The following is a 21,367-nucleotide window of genomic DNA, read 5'->3' as shown; positions in this document are numbered from 1 at the left end:
CTTGTCGCTTCAGGCGGACTCGGCGGTCGAGTGTCAGGCAGACCCAAATTCACAGCTGTCCGCACAAGTCAGGGGTGGCTTCGTCATGTAATTCAAAGACCGCTGAACCGTGTCGTCGGTGCTCTGGTGCTCTGGCATTGAGTTTTGTAAGACTGTTGCGGCGTCGTGTCCGAGGCTCGCGAATGTGTTGATCTCGGCGTAGCGTGCGTGGTAGCAGACGCGTTTGGTCGCGTGGAACGACTTCACGGTGTGAGGAGAAACTCGTAGGGCGTTAGTGGAACCCTGTTAGCTCCTTGATCCTTACCTGCTTTGCGAAAGAACGATCCACCAGTGCACAAGTAGGGCAGCCCACCAACAGCTTCCTCAAGTCTGAAACGACGGTCCGGGGGGGTTGCACGGCAACATTCAGGCTCATCAGGTGGCAGTCAGCTGATCCGAAGCCGTGCACGAGCATGCCATCCAACGCATGTTTCCCTCTGCGACCAGACAGATATCGCACCCGTCAGAAGAACTCGAGTATTTCGGACATTCATTCTGCGCCGTCGAGATGCTGCTGGGTCTCTGCCCGAAGTCGTTCGAAGATTCTTCCTGGGCTGGTAGGCCATTGATGTGGTTGACAGAGCAATGATTTCTGTACCAAGAAATTCGCCCGAACTTCACCCGCATTGAACAGCCCCCCGTATGATCCACTTTGTCACGGTTGGCGGTTTGCCATCAACTTCCACTCGGAAAGGCAGGATTTCTGCAGATCTTTGGGGGTTTTTTTCCTTGTCCCAGGACTCGTCAAGATACAAACAGACAGGGAGGATCGAAGAGAAAGTCGAAGATGGATGTCAGACTGTTCAAATATGCGGGCATGGTCGGGGTTGGTGCTGTTACGGGTAAGGCTTCTTTCAGTAGCGAACTGCCGGAAACAGTCAATCAGGTGTGTTCTCAGTGTATTAGCCTCGCCTGCGGATTAAATTGGCGTCCCCCAATCCGAGGGCGATTCTTCGTGGGTCGGAAAAGGAAAGGTCACAAGAAACGTGAGAAAGAAAGATCGAGCGAAGGAAAGAGAGTGTTCGCCGTGAGCAATGCCGGCTGCTTTTTATGCTTTTTGGAGATGTTTGTCTCGGGACCCCCCCCCCTCCACGTCTCCTTCCCCTGAAGTCAATTGAGCAAACCACTCTCGCGACCCCAACACCGTCACAGCTATCACGCAGCCATGTGCTGCCGCCTTTACCTGGGTCGGAAAGCTGCCATTGGTGGTCGCAGCAAACCGCCATCTGAGAGTGTCTGGGGTTCGCGGATGGCTGGCTCCTAACCCTGAACCCTCCCTGCTGCTCCTGTCTCTTTCTCTAGTCGCAAATCATTCGTCGCAGGCTGCAGCAAGTAGTCTGTGACACTATGACCCATCAGCCTCTGTCACTGGTCTGCTCCGTGGTTTGGGCACACCATGCAGCCGGGTTGCCAACTCAGCACTGCATGCGGTGAAGGGGTGTTGTGAGCCTCATTCTGCACCTCTGCGCTGCGCTCTTCCCAGGTCTGCCTCCGATCAGGGCTGTTGTTGTAGGAGATCACTCTTCTATCTCAAGTACGGTCCAACATGGAGGCAACGAAAATGGACGGCTACAATGAGCTTGCAGGTCTGATGGGCTCTTATCAGGAGCTTTGTATCTTCCGAAGGTTTCTCATCTTGAATGCCAGGGACCTGCTCTGCCAACAGGCTGAGATTGTGAATTTGGAGCATGACCTGCTGGTAGCCATCAGGGACGACCGCAACTCCGGCGACCCGCTGAGAAAAGAGTTCGAGTACGACATCTCGGCTCTGAAAGGCCCACACGAGCATCCTCGTACTGGTCTTCAGTGGACCAGAACTCTCGAGATGCGAAAGCTGCTCAAGGAGTACAGTGCGTAAACCTCCCCCTTAGCGTCTCCGTCCGTGGCCCGTCTCGGGAAGAATTTGTGTTGACATCCTTGGTGCTTACCTACCAGACACTGCCCTTCTGCAATTTGCCTCCCTCTGTCGACTGGCTCCTGTGAACAAGTCCGACTTGGCCACGCTTCACGAGTTGCTCGAGAAGCGGGACGGGTGTAAAGAGCCAAAGGGCTGTAAAGAGCCAGACGGCTGTGGAGAACTGTTTCTCACAGCTCATGAGTACGAGACATGGGACGAGGAAAACATTAAGGACCTAACATCGGTGGCCGGATTGTACACTGATAGAGACGCTCTCTCAAGATTCATCGATAAGATGGTGAAATCTGTCTACCACAAACACATAGGCCACAAACTCCATGACCCTCTCTCGGTGACCGAGGCGTGGGCAGGTGCAGGAAAACACAAACACATCATCAACTATCCTGACAGCTATATCACCAACGCCATCGACACTCTGTCGACCATTTTAGCCTCGGTGCTCCCAACCATTGCCGCTGTGGGAATATATCTCCTGGATGATTCCATGACGAGGATGGCGGTTATTATAGCGTGCACTCTTCTCTTTTCCACAGTGGTCTCATTGGTTGCCAAACCCAAACGAGCCGAGTGTTTCGTGGCGTCTTCTGCCTTTGCAGCTGTTCTGGTCGTCTTTGTGGGAAATTCTAATGGGAATTCGTGCTAGGACGACGGGTTCGAGACCCAAGGAAAACGAGCTGGACGCGTGACGGGTTCGACGAGTTGCGGCAGAGGCCAGGAATGATTCATGGGTGGACAACGGACCTGTGGCTTTGGCGAGAAATGCTCATGGTGTCTTTCTTTTTCTGCAATAATGATGAGATGATGATGATGATGATGATGATGATGGCACACAGCCCGTGTGGGAGGCGAGAGCCTGCATCGATCCTGCCACGAGAACGGACTCTGGACACAGCCACTCTTTTAGTTAGCAATGGCAAAGCAATTGGTGTTTTTTGTTTCTCTCCTGTGCAAACGACTTTGACCACTGGTCCGAATCCCTCGAATGCTATCTTTACGTTGGGTTCTTTCATCATACTTGGTATACGTGCCCAACCTCAAGGCACCGTAATCTTTAGCATTCGCACTGCGGTCGTTGACTGTGGGGTGATAAAGCGTCAGGTGCCGGGACCAGTCTTGACGAAGTAAATTGTGGTAATGAAATCATCGAGCCGCATGGCGAGGATGCTAAGTCTCTGGCAATATTGTCCAAAGCTACAAGTAGAGTCGAAGAAACAATGGGACGCAAAACTCGTACCGGTTGGGGTGATCTGAGTAGCAGAGGCTTTTTGCTGGTCTTCGGCTTTTCACAAAGGCAATGTAAGCGATTTGCAGGGCTAAATCTCATTCTCGGACGAACTGCCTAATAATTACTGATACCAATGAGTCCATACTTGCTCACTGGCTCGACACCAATCCTTAGCATCCGCTAGACCAGTCTCGAAGGAGTGGCTACACAACATCGGCGCCTTTTTCCCCCCTATTACTCCGAGCCAGCGTCATTTCCTTCTCATCGCCTCACCAACGTGGGTCACCACCTCCCAAACTCTATGCATTGCTATATAACACGAGTACCAGTTCTCGGCGCCTCTTTCAAGTGCAGGGCTGAGGTTGAGATAAGGCATTGCATTGATTGGGCGCGTTAATTTAGCTTTCCCGCCCCGGGAACAGATGCGAACTGTGGTGCGAACAGGTGGACCCCAATCCCCTTTTTTTTTTCTCTCTCTTCAACATTTTGTCACTGGGAACTGCGGGAATTGCCTGATTGAGAAGCCCATGTTTTAGGAGCCGAAGAGCGAATCAGGCATGGGCGAACAACGCATGGGTCGGCCCGGCCTAGTCTTGCCTTTCATTGACGCGAGATGCGCAAATGGGACGGCACGTTCTGTTTGTTCGTCTGTTCGTCTGTCTTGTCTGTCTGTCAGGTGGTTCATTCCCAAGTGCCCATCACTCCGGCTTCTACGGATTTCTGCCAAAGTTGACGTGGTCGGGCGTTCGCATACAAATCGGGCGCAGGGAAAAGGCGGTGTGCGAAGGGGGTGTCTATACATGCCAACTAGCCTGTGCCTGAGCCAATCAGCGACTTACAAGGAGGCTGTTCAGGATGGTTGCAAGGCTGAGGATCCGTCACTACCTGCAGAAAGAACCTGCGGCCCTACTCATGACCCAAATTCGAGGCCCGGAACAGGGCGTGCGCGAAAACAAACAGGTTGGGCGCTGTTGCATAGCCGCAACACCGTGCGTGACCGAGCGGAATTTCTCGACGCCGAGTTCCCAAGAGATGGATGCCTAAGCTAGAGATGAACCAGGAGCACTGAGGAGGAAAGGAAAGGGGAGGGGGGAGAGAAAAACAAACAGGGTGGGTAATCAAGGACTTAGTAGGACATGACTATTGCTGCCAGCAATTGGTCCGGACGGGGAGTGAGGAGAAGATAGAGTCTGGTTGATATCCATACAAAAATTTTTTTTGGTAGTTGTTGTGCTCAGTGTAACACGAAGACCTCGTTTGTTAGGGTACAGGATTTTCCTTCACTTAGGGCTTCCATATTGTTGTCTGCTCCTCCTCCCTTTCACCCCATCTCTCTCCCTCTCTCGGGCGGAAAAAAGGAAAAAAGGAAGAGAACAGAGAAAGAGGAGACAGAAGAACGGTCAAGGTCCTCGATCAACACTCCCACCCTCGCTTTTTTGGCTTGCTTGCCCCTGTTCTCCTGCCGTCAAAGTTCCTTGCTCGTCAGCTCGCCTATCCCTTTCGAGAGGGGTTGTTTTGGGCATGCACGTTGAGAGATCTAGCGGTTGGCAAATTGAGAAGGTTGGGGCCCCATGTGTTGATTATGATGATGGACGGCTCGGTTGCTGTTGTCGTCGTCTTCGAAACTGGGTTGTTTGTGTGTTTGTCTAGATCCCAGATGAAGCTCAGATGAAGCTCGAATGAAGAAAAGCCCAGGTCACAGGTCGCGCGTGTGAGCTCTGTTTGTTATTGTTGTTGTTGACATCGTACAGCAGGCCGGCTGGCCAGTCTTCCACCTCAGAGAGGAGTGGTATTGTCCTTGTCCGAACGTGTCGGGCAGAAGAGGTACCACTAACGATGATACAATGATGCACTGATGCATCGATGCATCGATGCGAAGATGCGTGCCTTTTGGTCGTGTGCGTGTGCGTGTGTGTGCACATGTGAAAGTTTTCCGATTGTTCAGCACTGGAAAATGTTGGAATTTGTTTGTCTGGCAAAGCACGTTGCAAGCTCTTTCGTTGGGGGAGGGGAAGACAATTAAGCTCTATATAATGAGGTTCGCACACCTTTTTGTCTGTTTGAGTTCTGCTCCGCTTGATGACTGAAACCGGTTCCGTCTCCGAAAATGGGCGGCACTGTGTATGTGTGCGCGCTGGGACGATGTGACCATATGATGTTGTGAGAATGGACATCGTCAATAAAAGGGAGACACCGGGCGTGACAATCGAGTCTGCTGCCTGATCGTACGTCTCTGTGTGAATAGAGAGAAGAAGGAAAAAAAAAATCGTGTCACTAATGCGCTGTGTGATTTGATTTCTCTAGTGTACACCCCTGTAGGGTAAGCAGTTGACGATGATGATTGATTGAAGCCAAAGTGTGCCTGAATCTTGTTGAGGTGGAAAATAAAACTCTTGTTGGAAAGGCAAGAAGTAGTGTCTTGAGACGACGAGGCAAGGCTAATCTGGTGTGGCAGAGTGGACAAGCAGAGAGGACGAGGTTTGTGCGGGTGATCTGAAATCACGGAGTGTGTTATGTTTTTTCTCTTCATCACGTCAAAGGACGCGAAGGGGCTTTTCGTTTTTCAAGTGCGACTTGCGCAACCAGCAGGGTTCTTGCGCGTTATTGGCCGGCGCAAGACTTCAGCGTCGTTGAGATAAGAGTCTGGTATGTCGATGATGTTCTATGGAGGTAAGCTCATCGCAAGCTCAAGCTCTCTGCTGATGGATATCGATTTGTAAAGTGCCTTTACAGCCAAGTTGGCACAGCTCTGGTGAAACAGCTGATGTGTCGCTATTGGAGGGAGAGTTCCTAATTATGTGAGCAGAAGTGTGCATTGGGGGGTTTCAGACAGCTTACCATGACGCAATGCAATCAAAGAGCCGAAAAGGTCTCTGTGGTTACAAATTGTCGAGTGGTTGCGAATAGTTGAAGTTGGTTTAGTTTTGACGATTTCCAACATGATTTGGCCTAAAGGTCTGCTCACGCGTCGTGGATGCGCAGAAAGCAACGTCAAGTTGCTGGTGCAGGCATTTGGGTTGTCGGAATTTGGAACGAGAATGAGCGTCGAATGTGTCGACATGACAAGGAACTTGGGAAAGTAGTTTGTCGTTCTCATCCCAGAGAGTCTCTGCTCGACGGCGACATTTTCCATCTGATGACGTCGAAGTCGATCTGACGGAAGATTGAGTCCCACGATGTCGCGTCTCGCAACTATAGAGAGGTCTCGGTTTCCCCAGCTAGGCTGGGTACTTACGCCCTGCACCGCGCGAAGGTGCCTCTCTTGCGCAGGGCACGACAAGGGATGAGGAAGAGAGAAGAGATGAATGGGAATGTTGGTAAGTGGGAAGAGACTGATGCGTCACTGTCTAGGAAGATTCGTGGACAATATCTTCCTAATGTCCGCGCCAAGCGGTAAAGGGAATCAACAACGGAAAGTATAGCGGGCAGTTGATCAGACTGGATTCGAGCGAAGTGACTGCGGCAAAGCGCAGGTCGAAGAAACGATATGGTCAGGCTGACAGTGTCTATCGGGCTTCCTAGGACGACAAGAACCACGAATACCAATGGAAAGAGGCAAACAGCATCGATAGATATTCTATACAGCATTGCGAGTGCTACAGACGACGAGCGTCAGCGACAAAGGGTCGTTGTGAATGGAGCACAGCGCTGGACAATTGGACGACATCGACTTCATTCGCTCCACAGCAAGGCACACAAGCTCACAATGCACATAACCCGGCTATACCGTCCAGTGTGCACTGTCAAACTGGTCAGTGGCGGCAGCGGTCTTCGAGATCCTCCCCCATCAATACTGCTGGCTCAGGCTTTGTTAGAAGAACGGATGGTTGGACTGATTGAAGAGGGAAAGAATCCATGCGTACACGACTATGCAGACACATATGAGCAGACATGTCTGAACAGTACCCTGGTTGGCCACCTACCACACAGGACATGTCCCGCTGTATCCTAGCAGCCACCGGTCAACACATCTCTGATGATGTCGATGGCCGCAGGGAAGAATCCGAAGAATTTCATTCTCCACGAATGCTTGTGCGCAAATAGGACAGTCCGGCTCCTCGACTTCGCAGCCAGGTTTTCGGGGGATCTTGTCTTTCAATTTTCTGGAATCGGGTTTGTCGCTCGCAACCATTTCTGCATACATTTCTTTGATGTTTCGCTGGCTCTGCTCCAAAGACCAGCCCAGAGCATCCTGGTAAAGGTGTCCCCGTTCCAAGTCCAAGCTCTTGGCCCGCCGCAGTTGGCCAGAATCACCATTGTATCTGACAATTGGTATGGTTTGGAGCAGGCCAATGTCGATACCCTTGTCTTGTTGCGTTTCTTGTTGTCGTCGACGTCGCCGCAGCCCGGAGCGTTGCAGTTCAACCAGTAGCTGTCGCTCATCGAGGGTTTGGATTGGACTGTGGCGTCTCACCCAGATAGCCGAGAAGACGATGAGTCCAAGGATGGCTACAATGACGGAAACTGTGATGACGGTTCTGTGTGCGCCTGAGGTGGAAGGGGGAGGACGAGGCTGTGGAGCTGTCGCCATGGAAGAAACCCCAGAGAGCAAATGCGAAGCGAACGCACCTGGAAGGGCAAGAAAAGCCTGCTAGCAAACAAAGGTTCCCTCATCTTGGTACAAGTATCTTCTTGTATGCTTCCTTGCTGCATCAATTTCACCGGACCAGAGTGAGAGAAATCGCTCATGCTCACAGACATGGATAAAGGTCACTTTTTACCTAACAACAACAGGTGGACATGTCCACCCTCGTCGGCTGCTTGTCTTCGGGTTCCAAATGGTCTTGAGATGGATGGAGAGGGGCGGTGCTCGACATGGGGTAAGAGTGATCCAGACTGCATCCTGATCCAGAGTCGACATAAGCTTTCTGTTGTTTGTTCCGTCTCGCCAGCAGGAATGAGGTGGAAAGGGAGACTCCACTTGACAGAAAATCTCTCATATCAATGAGAGTGAAATGGCCCAATCACTCGAAGCTGCTTAGACGGAACGGCGCAGTTTGGTGCCAAGACCTGCGCAGGCGTTGCTCACATTCTCATGTTCTCATCCACACAGTTCCAACAACACCAACGAGGCCACCTCATCCACTCTATCCCGCCCCCTGCTATCTCGCACTTTGCCCTTCTGGCGAGGATCCCTGTCTACACACCGAAGGACTGTGCTTAATAGCTCGCGGAGAGCGGCTGACAGAAATGCATTCACATTCTAATTCGGACTGCGCCAATGCCCTGGTTCTCCCCCTGACTGCACGCCAGCGCTGCATTTCCTTGGGAAAGCAAGCCCGTATCCCCTCTCATGGTGTCATGACTAACCTAGCTACATGACCGATGCCGCCGAGATGCATATCCGCTGCTGAGAGAGCTACACCGCAAGGATTCTTTGGGTAACTGGCGAACCTTGAGCTGATAAAGCTACGCTCGACAGCCCAACCGTCCTTCATCACATGCTCGATCATGATCAATCCACTGGATCATTCGCCAATTCTGGTCTCCCTAGACTTGGACGCGTTCATGATGTGATGACCCACCATGTTTTTGACTCGACTGTCCCTCTGCCTTAAGGAGACATGCTCGCTGCCCACTTTCGTTGTCTCCTGTTCGCAGTCTCCGGCCCTGGTTTTCTTCTTCTTTTGCTCGTATTCGACTTTCTCATATAGATTGACCCTCAATACTGCTCATCTCAATGGCTACTATCCGTATTGCTGATGAGGTTCATCCTAAAAATGAGCTACAGGGCAAAGAAGGGCGGCTTGCCGACTCGACTTCGATCTACACCCACGACGATGGTATTTACAACATGCGCTCGAGGAGGTCTTCCCATGACTTGAGCCTATATCGGTCAAGGTCACTGCAGCGAGATGAAGACCCCGGATTGCAAAAAGAAAGCGACTTCAAGGAGAAGCAGGTACCGTTCCTCCTGTTTGTCTTTAGAGCAAATCAGCTGATCCGATGATAGGTATTCAGTGGCAAGATGCTTCTCTGGCTCGCCTATCAGTCGATTGGAGTCATCTACGGAGACATTGGTACCAGTCCTCTTTACGTCTACTCGTCGACCTTTACCTCTGCGCCATCGAATGAGGACCTCGTCGGCGTCTTGTCGCTGATCATCTGGTCTCTTATCATGATGGTGACTGTGAAATACATTATCATCATCTTGCATGCAGATAATGAGGGCGAGGGAGGGACGTTCAGCACCTACTCTCTCCTCAGCCGCTATATGAATATCACGAATCGCGATCCAAGAGAAGCTTCCCTGATAAGGATAAGGAGACATGCATCGGGCGATCTCGAAAGCGCTGGACGTGTCATGCGCAAAGGTCTCGAAACAAGTCGGTTGGCACGAGGCATCCTCAAGACCATGGGAGTTTTTGCCGTTTCTATGGTTCTGTCCGACGGCGTCCTCACGCCCGCGCAGTCCGTTCTTGGAGCGGTGCAGGGTGCCCGGGTGGTCAATCCCAACATCTCGAAAGGTGCAATAATCGGAATCACTGACGCCATCCTCGGCCTCCTCTTCCTCGTTCAGCCTTTCGGTATCACCAAGATAACATTTGCTTTCTCCCCCATCGTCATAATATGGCTTGGCTTCAATGCCGTTTTCGGAATTTACAACCTGGTTAATTATGATGCTTCCGTCTTTCGGGCTTTCAATCCTGGCTATGCCTTCGAATTTCTGATCCATCATGGCGAACATGGATGGAGGATGCTGGGCGGGGTTTTGCTGGCCTTTACCGGGGTCGAAGCGCTGTTTGCGGACCTGGGGGCCTTCAGCCGTAGAGCGATTCAGCTCAGTTGGCTATGCTATACGTTTCCATGTCTCCTTCTGGCCTACATCGGACAAGCGGCTTATATCAGTGTCCATCCAGAAGCATATTCGAATGCATTCTTCGAAGCTGCACCTCCGGGCACCATTTACCCGTCCCTTATTATCGCTATTCTTGCCGCAATTGTCGCATCGCAGGCTATTATAACTGCGACATTCCAGGTGAGCAGGTGCACAGATTTCATGAGAGGCGATCCGTGGCTGATGATAGTCAGCTTCTCCATCAAGTCATGAAACTGTCATATTTTCCGCAACTTACAGTGAAACACACGTCAAAGATATTCCACGGCCAGCTCTACATCCCTCTTGCGAATTGGCTTCTCATGGTTGGCACAATCCTTGTGGCCTCAATCTACAATAACACGACCTCTCTCGGAAACGCCTATGGTGTTTGCGTCATGTTCGTCACATTCTTCGACACATGCATGGTCTCGTTGACAGCCATCTTCGTGTGGCGTTTCAGTCCATATCTCGTTTTGCTACCTTGGCTGACGATTGCTTGCATGGACGGCACCTTTCTTTCTTCAGCCCTCACCAAGGTACCGGACGGGGCCTGGTTTACTCTTACACTGGCGTTTGTTTTGGGCGCGGTATTTCTGCTCTGGCGCTTCGGAAAGGAGCAACAGTGGTTTTCTGAGGCAGGGGATCGGTTCCCAACCTCCCATTTCATCAGAATGGGGGCTAATGGTCTACATCTGACCGAAAGATTTCACGGCACAGCCCTGAGCACCATCAACGGCTTTGGCATCTTCTTCGACAAGGGTGGTGAAACTACTCCCATCGTCTTCAGCCAATTCGCCATCAAACTCACCGCAATGCCTGAAGTGTCGGTATTCTTCCATCTCCGCCCGTTGGAGACGCCTTCCATGCCACCGTCAGAGCGACACACAATCTCGAGACTAGCTATCCCGCACTGCTACCGTTTGGTGGTGAGATATGGCTACAATGACGAAGTCATCACTCCCGACCTGGCCTTTGTCATCTATGAGCAGATCCGAGCGTACATCCTTTCCGAGACCAAATCAAAACCGCAACTCAATGGCAATTCTGTGTTAGTGGGTGATGACCTGGCCGTAGAAGATGCCGCGACGACAAGCAGCGAGACGGGCGTGGGCACAGACCCTGACGAAAAGTTTCCGTACCCACAAAAGGTATACCAGCAGAACCGCGACTCGGAAAAGCAGACGGAAGCCCTTGCGCGCTTGGACCGCGCGTTCGCATACAAGGTGATGTACATAATGGGCAAGGAGCAGTTGACCATCAAACACGGCACGAATTACTTGCGGCGGACGATTTTGGCGCTGTTCCTGTGGATCAAGGACAATACGAGGACCAAAATGTCGAACCTGAAGGTGCCGACGGAGAAGCTCATCGAGGTGGGCTTCTTGAAGGAGATGTAGCCACAAGCAGCAGGGATAAAGGTCCGAGAATATGCGAAAAGAGGGAATTCTGGACCACCACACCGCTCCAGAAACCTCCTTTTAAGAGAAGACATTTGTTCCTTGACACGTTCTGGGAGAAATAGGTTGAAAGAGGAAAATTCAAAGGCGAAGAGGACAGTTGGGGGGGGCAAACGGGGTCAAATGAACGGCATATGTCGATTTGGTTGGGGTTTGGTCGGATGGGATGGGATGGAATGGAACGGGAAAGACGATATTCGACCATGGGGATGTCCGCAACCATTTTCATGAAATGTCTCGGTTTCATTTGGGGGGGCGGTGATGAACACGATACCAACGACCCAGCGGACGGAAATATAGATGGAGTCCGAGTACCTAGCTATCTACCTAGCTAGAGTGCTAGAGCTGACGGATCGATGAGAAGATTAGGCAGATTTCTTCGCGATACCGCCAGACAATTCGACTTTGCAGCATTTTGCAGCAATGAGCAATGAGGAAAGACAGTGCGGACGTGTACGTGTACGTGTGTGTCTATGTGTGTCTGGCTGGTCCCGGGGGGCAAATAACCGGATTCAGTCAGGGATCAGGAGTCACGAGTCAGAAGTCAGGGGCTCTTCAGCCTCGCCGCCTCGCCGCCACCGCGTTCGGGATTGATTCCCGTATCTGCTTTGCTTTGATTTGGCTGATCCTCATGTCCTCATCCCTATATGGTCGGTCCCTCGTCCTCCCAATGACACGCTAGAAATTTCAGCTGCTGAAAGACATGATAGACATGATTGACGCCTGACACATGCCGAGCTGCACCTGTGCCTGCCGACGAAGAATCTTCTTGAGACAACGGCGTCTCCGTCCGTCATGAGATCGAACCAAATAGTTGTGTTGTGTTCGCCAGACTCCGCCACCTCACAGTTATACTTGGTCCATCATATAAATCGCAACACATCATGAACAAACCGTGGCCCACCACAACATCCGTAGTCCAAGACGCCAAAAGAATCACAAAATTTGCGCCTTCCTCTGTCACTAGTACAGCCAGCCACTCCTACAGTCATGCCATTTCTGTGATCAAGGTCAACGTGGATCAAGGTTCGATCTCTGCAAGGTAGACCCGCACTGGAAGCAGGCACCAAGTAGGGGAAAACGGCCGTTTCAGGCCTAAGGTGTACTTGCATGATGAAGCCCGTCCTGTGACTTGAAGCGTTAGAAGTCGACAGAACCGTCCAAGACGGAAACAGAAAGATGTACCCACAGACACCAGACAGAGTTGGAGCTCTGACGGCCATCAAGCGTACGGCTAAAGGCGTGGTTGATGGGCAATTTGACATCGTTGTCTTCATTGCGTGTAACCCACGCCAGAAGAAGCTGATGTAGTATCTCTTCCGAATAATAGAGCACCTCTGTCCCTGATCAGACCTCTCCGGGTGTGTATAACTCGAGATTGTCGATAGGTAATGTCAAGGAGATAGCTTGCGCCTCTGCAAGAATGAAGTCTGCATCATGCCGTGGTGAGTCCTGGTTGTTGGCCAGGAGACGATTCATGCCTGGTCGATTCCAAACCGATGGATAAGAACGTGCATCGTGTGGTGTTTCCGGTGTCGCGTATCCACTTGCTCCGGCAATAATGTCTGAACTATCCCGTAATGGAAGGCGATCCAATGATTCTGTTGGTATCAAACTGGATCTCGAGCAGGGGCATACGCATTCGGTGCTCGCAACGATGCGGTCAACATCAAATTGCACGGTGTGAGAGAGCTGTTTAATCACCATCTTTGTACAAGTTAGTTTCGTATGAATCATGGAATATGGAGCAGTGGGAACAACCTTGATGATCCATAAACACCGAACGGCACCATTATCGTAACAACGCATCGTTGCTAGGAGCTTGATGCCCAGCTCTCCCTTCTTCCATGCCTCACTAGGTCGAGATGTGCCATTATGCGTCGCTATCAGGAAGAGGAGGCACATGACTGCTTGGAAAAGCGTGTAGATGACACTCCAAGAAGCCGGAGCCAGCAGACCGCGTTGATGCATCACCTCAGCTCGAGTAATAGTGATGGCTGCAATCTTGATGCATGATAGTGCGTGCTGCGATTGGGTCCTCGTGATGGGCGCACTGTCGGCCATCTGTATGAGGTAATGCAGAAACGGTTGGTAGAGGACGAACTGGCCAAAATAGAATGCCATTTCCAGCTCGAATTTCATGCTGCGGCGTTGTCAGTCAAGTCCAAGACATTGGAGGAACCCGAAATTGGGAAATGAAGCATACATTTCCGACACTTCACGCTTTTCAGGAGTATGAGGCAAGCAAGACAGCGCTCTGGTCCACTTCCGGAATGCATCCTCTGTGCCTCTCATATTGACGGCATCAACGTTGTCAAATACCAGGTCTGTTGTGCGCTTGCCCTTGTGTGTGCCACGACTGAATATGCTTCGAAGCCCCGCGGCTGTCAGGCCCAACAATTCCAAGTGCTTCGCCGAAGCCAGGAGCTTTGCTTGTGTGTCAGAGTCACCATCACGAGCACTGGTCGACCGTTTGGCACAGTCGGCCTTCAACGAGGCCGCGACACCCGGGTCGATGCAATCAGGATTGATGCGAGTCGGTAAGTCTAGAACGATACTGACCAGGGTGTCGAATTGCAGGACTGCGAGCATGATTCTGAGTCTGGCATCTTGTTGAACTTCAGATATCGTGATATCTGCCCCAATATCTTTATGCAAGCCAAGCCTCAAGGCTGAAGTACAAGCAATGCCAAGGTATGTGTATGCAGAAGTCAGACGAGATGTTGTCACCAGAAAGTAGATGAGACATAGAATTGTCTGGATTGATATGAGATCGGCACACTGGGCAACATCAAGCTCTCTGCGAGCGAGAAGGAAATGCCTCGTACTTCGGTCTCAAAGTCAGTCAATGACACAGTACGTGGGAAGGGCAAACATACGCTTCGTTCACAATATCTTCGCAGCCATGTTTCTTGCGAGATCGGACATCAAACAATAGAGCGATTGCAAGGATGCCGTGAAACAGCGGCATGAAATTATGACTGGATGCACCAAATTGAAGGGCAGACTCGCTATATAGACGATGGACCATGTCCCGGAAGTCGGCCTCGTGCACGAACTGGATCAACGGATTACATCTGGTGAAAACGACATCCAGTAGGCCAAGCGTGATAGATAGACTTGGGAGGCTCTGGAACTGCGAAGAATAGTGCGTACCTGCTTCAGCATCCGGTACTGGTGCGTTGAACAAGGCTGTAGTAATGGTCTGAGTTTCGGTGGTCAAGGCAGCACTGTCAGGCATTCTTCGGAATAGTTCTAGAGTCTTGAAGACGAAAGAGTATCCGGAATAAGAGCCATAGAATGTGGTTTGGGTGGGTGAGAGAGGAACGAACCGGCCCGCTCTGCCCATCATGCTGCCTAAGCGAGTTGACCTGGCACTGTCGTCGTCGCCGCTGGAGTCCCCGCCATCTGAGGGCTCTGGGTACGAGTTATCCAAGGTATTGAGAATGGATTCAATATCGGAATGGGCGACGGTCTGATTCTGAGCCTTGAGCCGCACAAGCGACATTCGCGCTGCCCGTAGACATGCTTCCAGCTTTCGAATCCGTTGAGTTGGTGTCTCTCGAGGTCGGGTCCCCGGGTCGTAGGAACAGACTGATGCCGTTAGCGCAGTGATCTCCCCGAGACTGCGATATCAGCGGCGGCCTCTCACCATCCTCAGAAACACTACAGGGGCCACAAGGTAGGGCTCCATCGCATTTGATCTTCCTCAGCCGGCATTCGTCACAGGCACGAGGGGCTCTCCTATGGTAGCCTTTGCGAAAGGATCGGGAAGACTTTCCACTGCTCTGTTGTGAATCACCAGCCATGAAGGTTCAAAATCTGGCATTTTGCCAGTTCGATGACGGGCTGGAGAGGTAGGAAAAAGAGAGTTCCGATCATGCGGACGGGAGGTGGGAGTCGCCACGATAGTGGGTTGTCTAGCTGCAGCGACCTTTAAGCGATTGGGAAGCTCATTAGTCAGGTGGTGCTCACTTTGTCGAAGATGACAGGGGGAGTCCAGCGAGCCAACTGAAGATGTTGTTGAGGCCAATTACAGGGCGAGAGGGTTGGAAGTCCGGAGTAGAATTTCAGCTCACGCAGGATGGAGAATGGGCTGAGATGGTGCCACGAGGTGCCCAATCAAGGCCAAGACGCCAGCCTTGTCTGCCGCCACAGGCTGCAATCTCAGGCTGCTTTTAGCCCACTCACTGATTAATATCGTTGTTGATTGCGGGGGTACGCGCCTTAGGCACCCACGCACCTAACAAACTCGTCACGCCTGTGCTCGCACACGTAGGTAGGTCCTGGATAGACTCACCTTGTGGCCTCTCTGCAAACTCGTCCCTCAGCATGTCACAGCCTCTCGATGATAAATTCGCCATCCACGAAGCCGCCCGAGAAGGCAAGACGCAAGTGGTCGAGTCCCTCCTCAATGCAAACCCCAAACTTGCCTCTCTCCGTGACCAAGATGACCGTCTCCCACTGCATTGGGCCATTGCCTTTGCTCGTCTCGACATTGTCAAACTCCTCACAGCCACCCGCTCCTTTGACCCGGATGCTCAAGACGGGTCAGGCTGGACACCGCTTGCCATGGCCGCTTCTCTGAAAGACAATTCTGGGCTGCCCATCATCGACCTTCTCCTCTCCAAAGATGCCGACCCCAAGATTGCCACGAACACCGGCGTCACACCTTTACATCTGGCCGTGTCGAAGAATAACCTGGACGTTTGCAAAACGCTCCTGAAGCATGGTGCGAGTGCAAGGGTCAAGGACAAGCGGGGTCAATTGCCCCTCCACCGCGCCGCCGCCGTGGGATCCGTTCCTGTCGTGAAACTGCTGCTCGAGAACAAGTCTCCTATCAATGCTACGGACATGGACGGGCTCACGCCACTACACCACGCAATAAGTGAAGGACATGGGGACGTGGCTGTAGAGCTGCTAAAAGCTGGAGCGGAGACAGACAAAGTGGATCATGAGGGCAGATTAGCGATTGACTGCGCGCCTGATAGCAAGGTCAGGGCGCATATTTTGAAAGCAGCAGAGAGGGAAGGGATCGAATTCGCCTGAACCAGGACAGCGTCAGCATTAATGGAGACAGGGCGCTTTTGACAAGATTTGATTAAAGTCTTCAGATCTGGCCTCATTTCATCGTATCCGCCAGCTGTCGATACATCTGCTTGACATCGACAATATCGGCCTTCAGCTCCTCTACCTCCTCACTCTTCTCCCCCAGCAGTTCCAAGGTGGTCTGATGCCTTGCACTGAGACTGGCATGCTCCTTCTCAAGCGCTTCCAACCGTTCCTCGATCTTCCGCTTCGCCTCAACCTCCCGCATCAGACTGACGACTTCCTGCCTTGCTTCGTCGCGTTGAGTGGTGAGACGTGCGAGTTCGTCTTTAGAAGCGGCCTTTTCGCTTTCGAGTCGACGAACGTTGGCCGACATTCGTTCGACCAATTGCACGGAAGGACCTGCGCCAACGGTTGAAGTGGAGATTAGATCGTTCAAACCTCCACGCTGAGAGTGGTGGCTTGTGGTCAGGGGGGTAGGAGGGATATTGGCAAAATACTCGTCTGGATCCATGGACGTCACCCCAGACGGCGTTTCCGCAATGGAGCCGTTGACCAGACCACGGAAGGATGTAGTAGACTGTTGACGAGGCGGAGTGTTCGAGTCGAATGCATTGGGCATGATGGAGGGTCGCCGACTGCTACCTCGCTCATACTGGGTTGGGCTCATGAGATGATTAATGTCGAATGCCAGGCCTGAATTTTTGCGAATCGATGCCGCCGGAGAATCCGTGCGTTGGATATGCAGAGCAGCTGTCCATTTGGACTTCTCCTCGTCGATTCTTCGTTGCAACTCCCTCTCGGAATTTCCTTTCTGCTCTTCAAGGTCTTTCAAAGCATTTGCCAGGTCCGTCTCAAGCTGAGTCATTTTTCGTTGTAACCGGCGTGTTTCAGCGTTCGCATCTGCCAGTGATTTATCCATATCCGCATAGGTACTCTGAGTGTTGGCCAGCTCCCTTTCAGCATTCTTCAACCTCAATGTAGCTTCTCGCAGCTTCTTCCGCAGCTCTGTCTCACTTCTCACAACGTCATCGCGCTCTTTTTCTAGGTTCGTGATACGACCGAGGAGCGAACTCTCGATCCCTTGCCAATTCTGGCTCGCCGTGGTATACTGGGTTTGCAATGCCTCGATTTGTCGAAGGAGTTTAGCTTGTGCGTGACCGTGATCTGCTGAGGAAGCTTCTTCAGCTCGAACACGAAAAGACTCGAGTTTGCTTTCCAGGATGGCTTGTTCGCTCAACATTTCGGTCTCCATAGCGTGAGTCCGCTCTTTTTGTTTCTCTAATTCACCTCGTAAGTCATGGATCTCCTTCTTCAATTTCCCTTCCGATATTTCACGCTCGACTTTTGCAACGGTCAAATCATCTTGCAGCTCGACAATTCTCCGCCTTTCCTTCTCCAATTGCTCGGATTGCACTCTGCTCTCCGCGGCTTCGGCTCGCGAATTGGCTTTGGACAGTTGCGATTTCATTTCCGCAAGGGTGGCATTCAAAGCATCACGCTCTTTCCGCATTGCCTCAACGTCTTTTGCCGCAACAGCATGGGCTGCCAGACTTTGTTCTGCACGCTTGCTTGCAGCTTCAGCCTTCCTGGCGCGGTCCTCCATACTTCTTAGAGCACGTTCAGCTCGGTCTGCGCGTTGCCTCGCAGCTTCTTGTTCTTTTGTAGTGGTCAAGGCTTGAGCTCGAACTTTCTTCAGCATGTTTCGAAGATCCAATTCCGTCTTTGACCATCTGGTGCCTTCTTCTATCAGGACAGCTATTTGCTCATCCTTTTGTAAGAGCTTCTGCTCTAAGCTCCCTGCTTCTGCTGAAGCAGCTCCCTGCTTAGCAGATTCAGCAGCTTTTTGGGCTGATTGGGCGACTTCTTGACCTAGTCTCTCAAGATTCCTTCGGAGCGCATCAATGCGTTCTAGATAGGTGCCCATTTCTTCTTGTATTTCCCTTGTGTCGTCATTGTCAAGTTTTAGTCCATCATCTTCGTTGGTTCGCTGCACATCTTCGGACACTCTGTTCGATCCAGCCTGGCTGTGTCTTAGGCTTTCTGCTGAAGGACGTGGTGCATCCTGATCTGGCTGTTCCATGACTATAGCTGCCGCTCTAGGTCGTTCTGGCTCGACGATAGCCTGGTTCAATGATGCTGGTATATCACTCCCCACATCCTGCCTCACGCTCTCGCCCACGTCACTGGAAGTTCGCGGCGCGATGTCTATTTGATCGGTATTTAAAGGAGGCGAATCTGCCACATTGGTAGCATCTGAGAGGGAAGTAGACACATCTCCCCCTCGTGAAGCTGGTCTCGACGATTGTTCCTGCGTAGGGACTGGACTTTCCGTACGACTGACATTCTTCTTTGCCATCGCCCGAGCGAGGCGTTCCTGAAGTCGATCATTCGAGGCAGAGGCAGTGCTGCTACTTCTAGACAAGTCGGAAGAGGCTACGAATACATCAGCCGTTGTAAGGAGATCCTGCGAGGAGTCCTTACGCTTCTTGTTATGAGCGGGAGTGTGCGTTCGTTTGGGACGGTCGGCGTCTTCGGCGAGAATATCATCCAGCCTCGACTCGACAGAGGCGACAGCCTGCTGCAGGAAATTCCATCTCGAGCCCGATTTGGAGGTCATATTCCACAATCGAACATCAGGGGAACGACTGTAGTGACTAGGGCGACTATAATGCAAGGTCTAAAAGCACTCGCAATACAGAAGTAGTCCAAGGAGATAACATGGCAGCAGGGCAGGAAATGTGGTCTATTAACACCACTGTTGAATGCCGAACAGCGTTGACGCGTTGCGATGTGGACAACATTTGTCGGACTGCGAGCCAACGGGGAAAGAAATAGGCGAGCGCAGTCCCGCGGCGCGGCATGTCATGCCCCAGGCAAGCCAGGGTCCCGCTAGCAGCCTGACAGAAGGAGCTTCCCGCAACCTGGAATCTGAGCTTCAACATGGGATTGACGCAATAGCTTGCGATAATCTTATCCCCAACATTACACTCGAGATTGAACAGTCTACATACGAGGATTCATGGATCTTTTTGGCTGACTGAGAACTCACACACCATCTCCTAGCAGAGACACAACTACGCTTTTGCCCATCGGCAAGATGTCATTGAGCCCTCCAACCTTTCTCAGCAATGTACAGAGCAATATCAGAGCTCGCCCAGTAGGCGCCACAACCCCTACTCTGGATGTCAACCACTAACGATCTAACAGATACCTTGGGATGGCGCCGTTCGGGCGGGAAACCTAACGGAAGACCAGCTCAAGAGGATCAGATCGGTTGACAAGGTCCGGAAAGAGCAGAGGAAACAGACAATAGAGAAGGATGTAAAGAGCTACAGCACCCTGCTTGTCGGCGGTACAGATGGTAGCAGTGTGCTCGAAAAAGCATCAAAGCGCAGCGACATCATTCAATACACCCTGGTGTTGGCAACCGACCTCATCAACGGTACAATATCCGAGTCCATTCCAGAATGCATGGCACATCTGACTGACATATACTAGACGCCCCGGATCTTGCGATTGCTATCCTAGAGCATCCTGAACCCTACAAAACCTTTCTGTCCTTCCTCAGCCAGGGAAACAGCCCAGAGGACGCCATTCCCTTACTCTCCGCCACCTTTCTCGTCAATCTTATTTCCATTTCCCTTACGACATCCTCACGCCCGGCCAGTCGAGATGACGAAGCGCTCCCACAGCTCTACTCATATCTCGCCAAGTTGGTTAAGAATCAGGACAGTGGACTACAGGATATCGGGGTTCAGCACATGTCACAAATCCTACGAACCAAACGTTCCAAAGAATTATTCTGGAGCCAGAGACAGGATACGGTCGATCCGTTATTCGATATCTTGAGAAAAGCGGTTGGCGCTGCAAAAGACAATGACTCTACGCTGTGGAGTGGCAATGCTAGTATACGAAGCAGTGACACGAGATTTGGTGAGGGAGTAGGCCTGCAATTGATGTATCATGTGTTACTGGTAATATGGCAGCTCAGCTTCGAGGGCGAACTCGTGGGCGAGGGTCTTGAAAAGTGAGGATATGCGATTTCCATCGAGTGGTCGAGGCTGTGCTCGGGCTAACGTTTACCCAGGGACGAGGAGATTGTGCCGCTGTACACACAGCTTCTGCGGATGTCACCCAAGGAGAAGACCACTCGACTCCTGTTGGCAACACTGAACAACCTCCTTGCGACCAATAAGGAGACGCTGATTGCGACTGCTACAACTGCTAGGCTTCCTGCCCTGCTGAGCAATCTCAGCAGCCGCCATCTGACTGACCCGGACTTATTGGAGGATTTGGAGGCTCTGAAAACGATGCTTGACGAATACACCAAGAATCAGACAACATTCGACGAATACGCTGACGAGGTAAATTCTGGTCATCTTCGGTGGTCACCGCCTCATCGTAATCCGACGTTCTGGCGCGAGAACGCGCGCAGGATCCTGGAAGACAAGAATGGCGAACTCCCCAAGAAACTGGCTGAAATCCTGTCCAGAAGTTGGGAGGCAGATAAGCAGGTTTTGGCGGTCGGGTGCAATGACGTGGGCAATCTGGTAAAGCATGTGCCGGAACAACGGACTACGCTCGAGAAACTCGGCCTCAAGGCTCGGCTTCTGGAGTTGATGGGCGATCCCGACGAGGCCGTGAGATGGGAGAGTCTCAAGGCCGTCGGGGATTGGATGAGATACACGTTCGACAAATGAGTGGCTGGGCTGTGACACGTAATACTTCTGCTGGTCGAGGCTATGAAACGAGTTGGTCGCGATGGGACATTGTCTCAGTTCCTCTAGAATTGTGGTTTGTGGCGGCAAAGACGCTTTTTTTTTTTTGGCTGCTGTATAGGAAAGTTAGGAAGAACG

The 21,367-nt window shown here is 51.8% G+C and overlaps 7 protein-coding genes across 7 annotated transcripts; 4 read left to right on the top strand and 3 right to left on the bottom strand.

The window, feature by feature from the left end:
* Positions 1–1,585: 1,585 nt before the first annotated feature.
* AYO21_00851 (hypothetical protein) lies at positions 1,586–2,600 on the top strand (the record flags this gene model as incomplete). The annotated part of the gene is made up of 2 exons (XM_022650838.1): positions 1,586–1,889; positions 1,975–2,600. The coding sequence occupies 2 exons, from the start codon at positions 1,586–1,588 to the stop codon at positions 2,598–2,600; spliced, it is 930 nt and encodes a 309-aa protein (XP_022516841.1).
* A 4,501-nt stretch (positions 2,601–7,101) lies between these two features.
* On the bottom strand, positions 7,102–7,713 carry AYO21_00850 (hypothetical protein; the record flags this gene model as incomplete). The annotated part of the gene is made up of 1 exon (XM_022650837.1): positions 7,102–7,713. The coding sequence occupies one exon, from the start codon at positions 7,711–7,713 to the stop codon at positions 7,102–7,104; it is 612 nt and encodes a 203-aa protein (XP_022516840.1).
* A 1,149-nt stretch (positions 7,714–8,862) lies between these two features.
* AYO21_00849 (potassium uptake protein) lies at positions 8,863–11,399 on the top strand (the record flags this gene model as incomplete). The annotated part of the gene is made up of 3 exons (XM_022650836.1): positions 8,863–9,084; positions 9,136–10,161; positions 10,215–11,399. 3 exons carry the CDS (start codon positions 8,863–8,865, stop codon positions 11,397–11,399), a joined length of 2,433 nt encoding a protein of 810 aa, XP_022516839.1.
* A 1,407-nt stretch (positions 11,400–12,806) lies between these two features.
* Positions 12,807–14,967, bottom strand: AYO21_00848 (hypothetical protein; the record flags this gene model as incomplete). The annotated part of the gene is made up of 3 exons (XM_022650835.1): positions 12,807–13,602; positions 13,666–14,286; positions 14,339–14,967. The coding sequence occupies 3 exons, from the start codon at positions 14,965–14,967 to the stop codon at positions 12,807–12,809; spliced, it is 2,046 nt and encodes a 681-aa protein (XP_022516838.1).
* An 824-nt stretch (positions 14,968–15,791) lies between these two features.
* AYO21_00847 (hypothetical protein) lies at positions 15,792–16,508 on the top strand (the record flags this gene model as incomplete). Its single annotated transcript, XM_022650834.1, has 1 exon — positions 15,792–16,508. The coding sequence occupies one exon, from the start codon at positions 15,792–15,794 to the stop codon at positions 16,506–16,508; it is 717 nt and encodes a 238-aa protein (XP_022516837.1).
* A 73-nt stretch (positions 16,509–16,581) lies between these two features.
* AYO21_00846 (hypothetical protein) lies at positions 16,582–19,128 on the bottom strand (the record flags this gene model as incomplete). Its single annotated transcript, XM_022650833.1, has 1 exon — positions 16,582–19,128. The coding sequence occupies one exon, from the start codon at positions 19,126–19,128 to the stop codon at positions 16,582–16,584; it is 2,547 nt and encodes an 848-aa protein (XP_022516836.1).
* A 480-nt stretch (positions 19,129–19,608) lies between these two features.
* On the top strand, positions 19,609–21,211 carry AYO21_00845 (hypothetical protein; the record flags this gene model as incomplete). The annotated part of the gene is made up of 4 exons (XM_022650832.1): positions 19,609–19,668; positions 19,719–19,953; positions 20,010–20,538; positions 20,599–21,211. The coding sequence occupies 4 exons, from the start codon at positions 19,609–19,611 to the stop codon at positions 21,209–21,211; spliced, it is 1,437 nt and encodes a 478-aa protein (XP_022516835.1).
* Positions 21,212–21,367: the final 156 nt, after the last annotated feature.

This window comes from Fonsecaea monophora (assembly GCF_001642475.1).
Source record: "Fonsecaea monophora strain CBS 269.37 chromosome Unknown Scaff3, whole genome shotgun sequence".
Classification (NCBI taxonomy): Eukaryota; Fungi; Ascomycota; class Eurotiomycetes; order Chaetothyriales; family Herpotrichiellaceae; genus Fonsecaea; species Fonsecaea monophora.
Note: the sequence above shows the minus strand (reverse complement) of the source record. Positions and strands in the feature narration are given on the sequence as shown.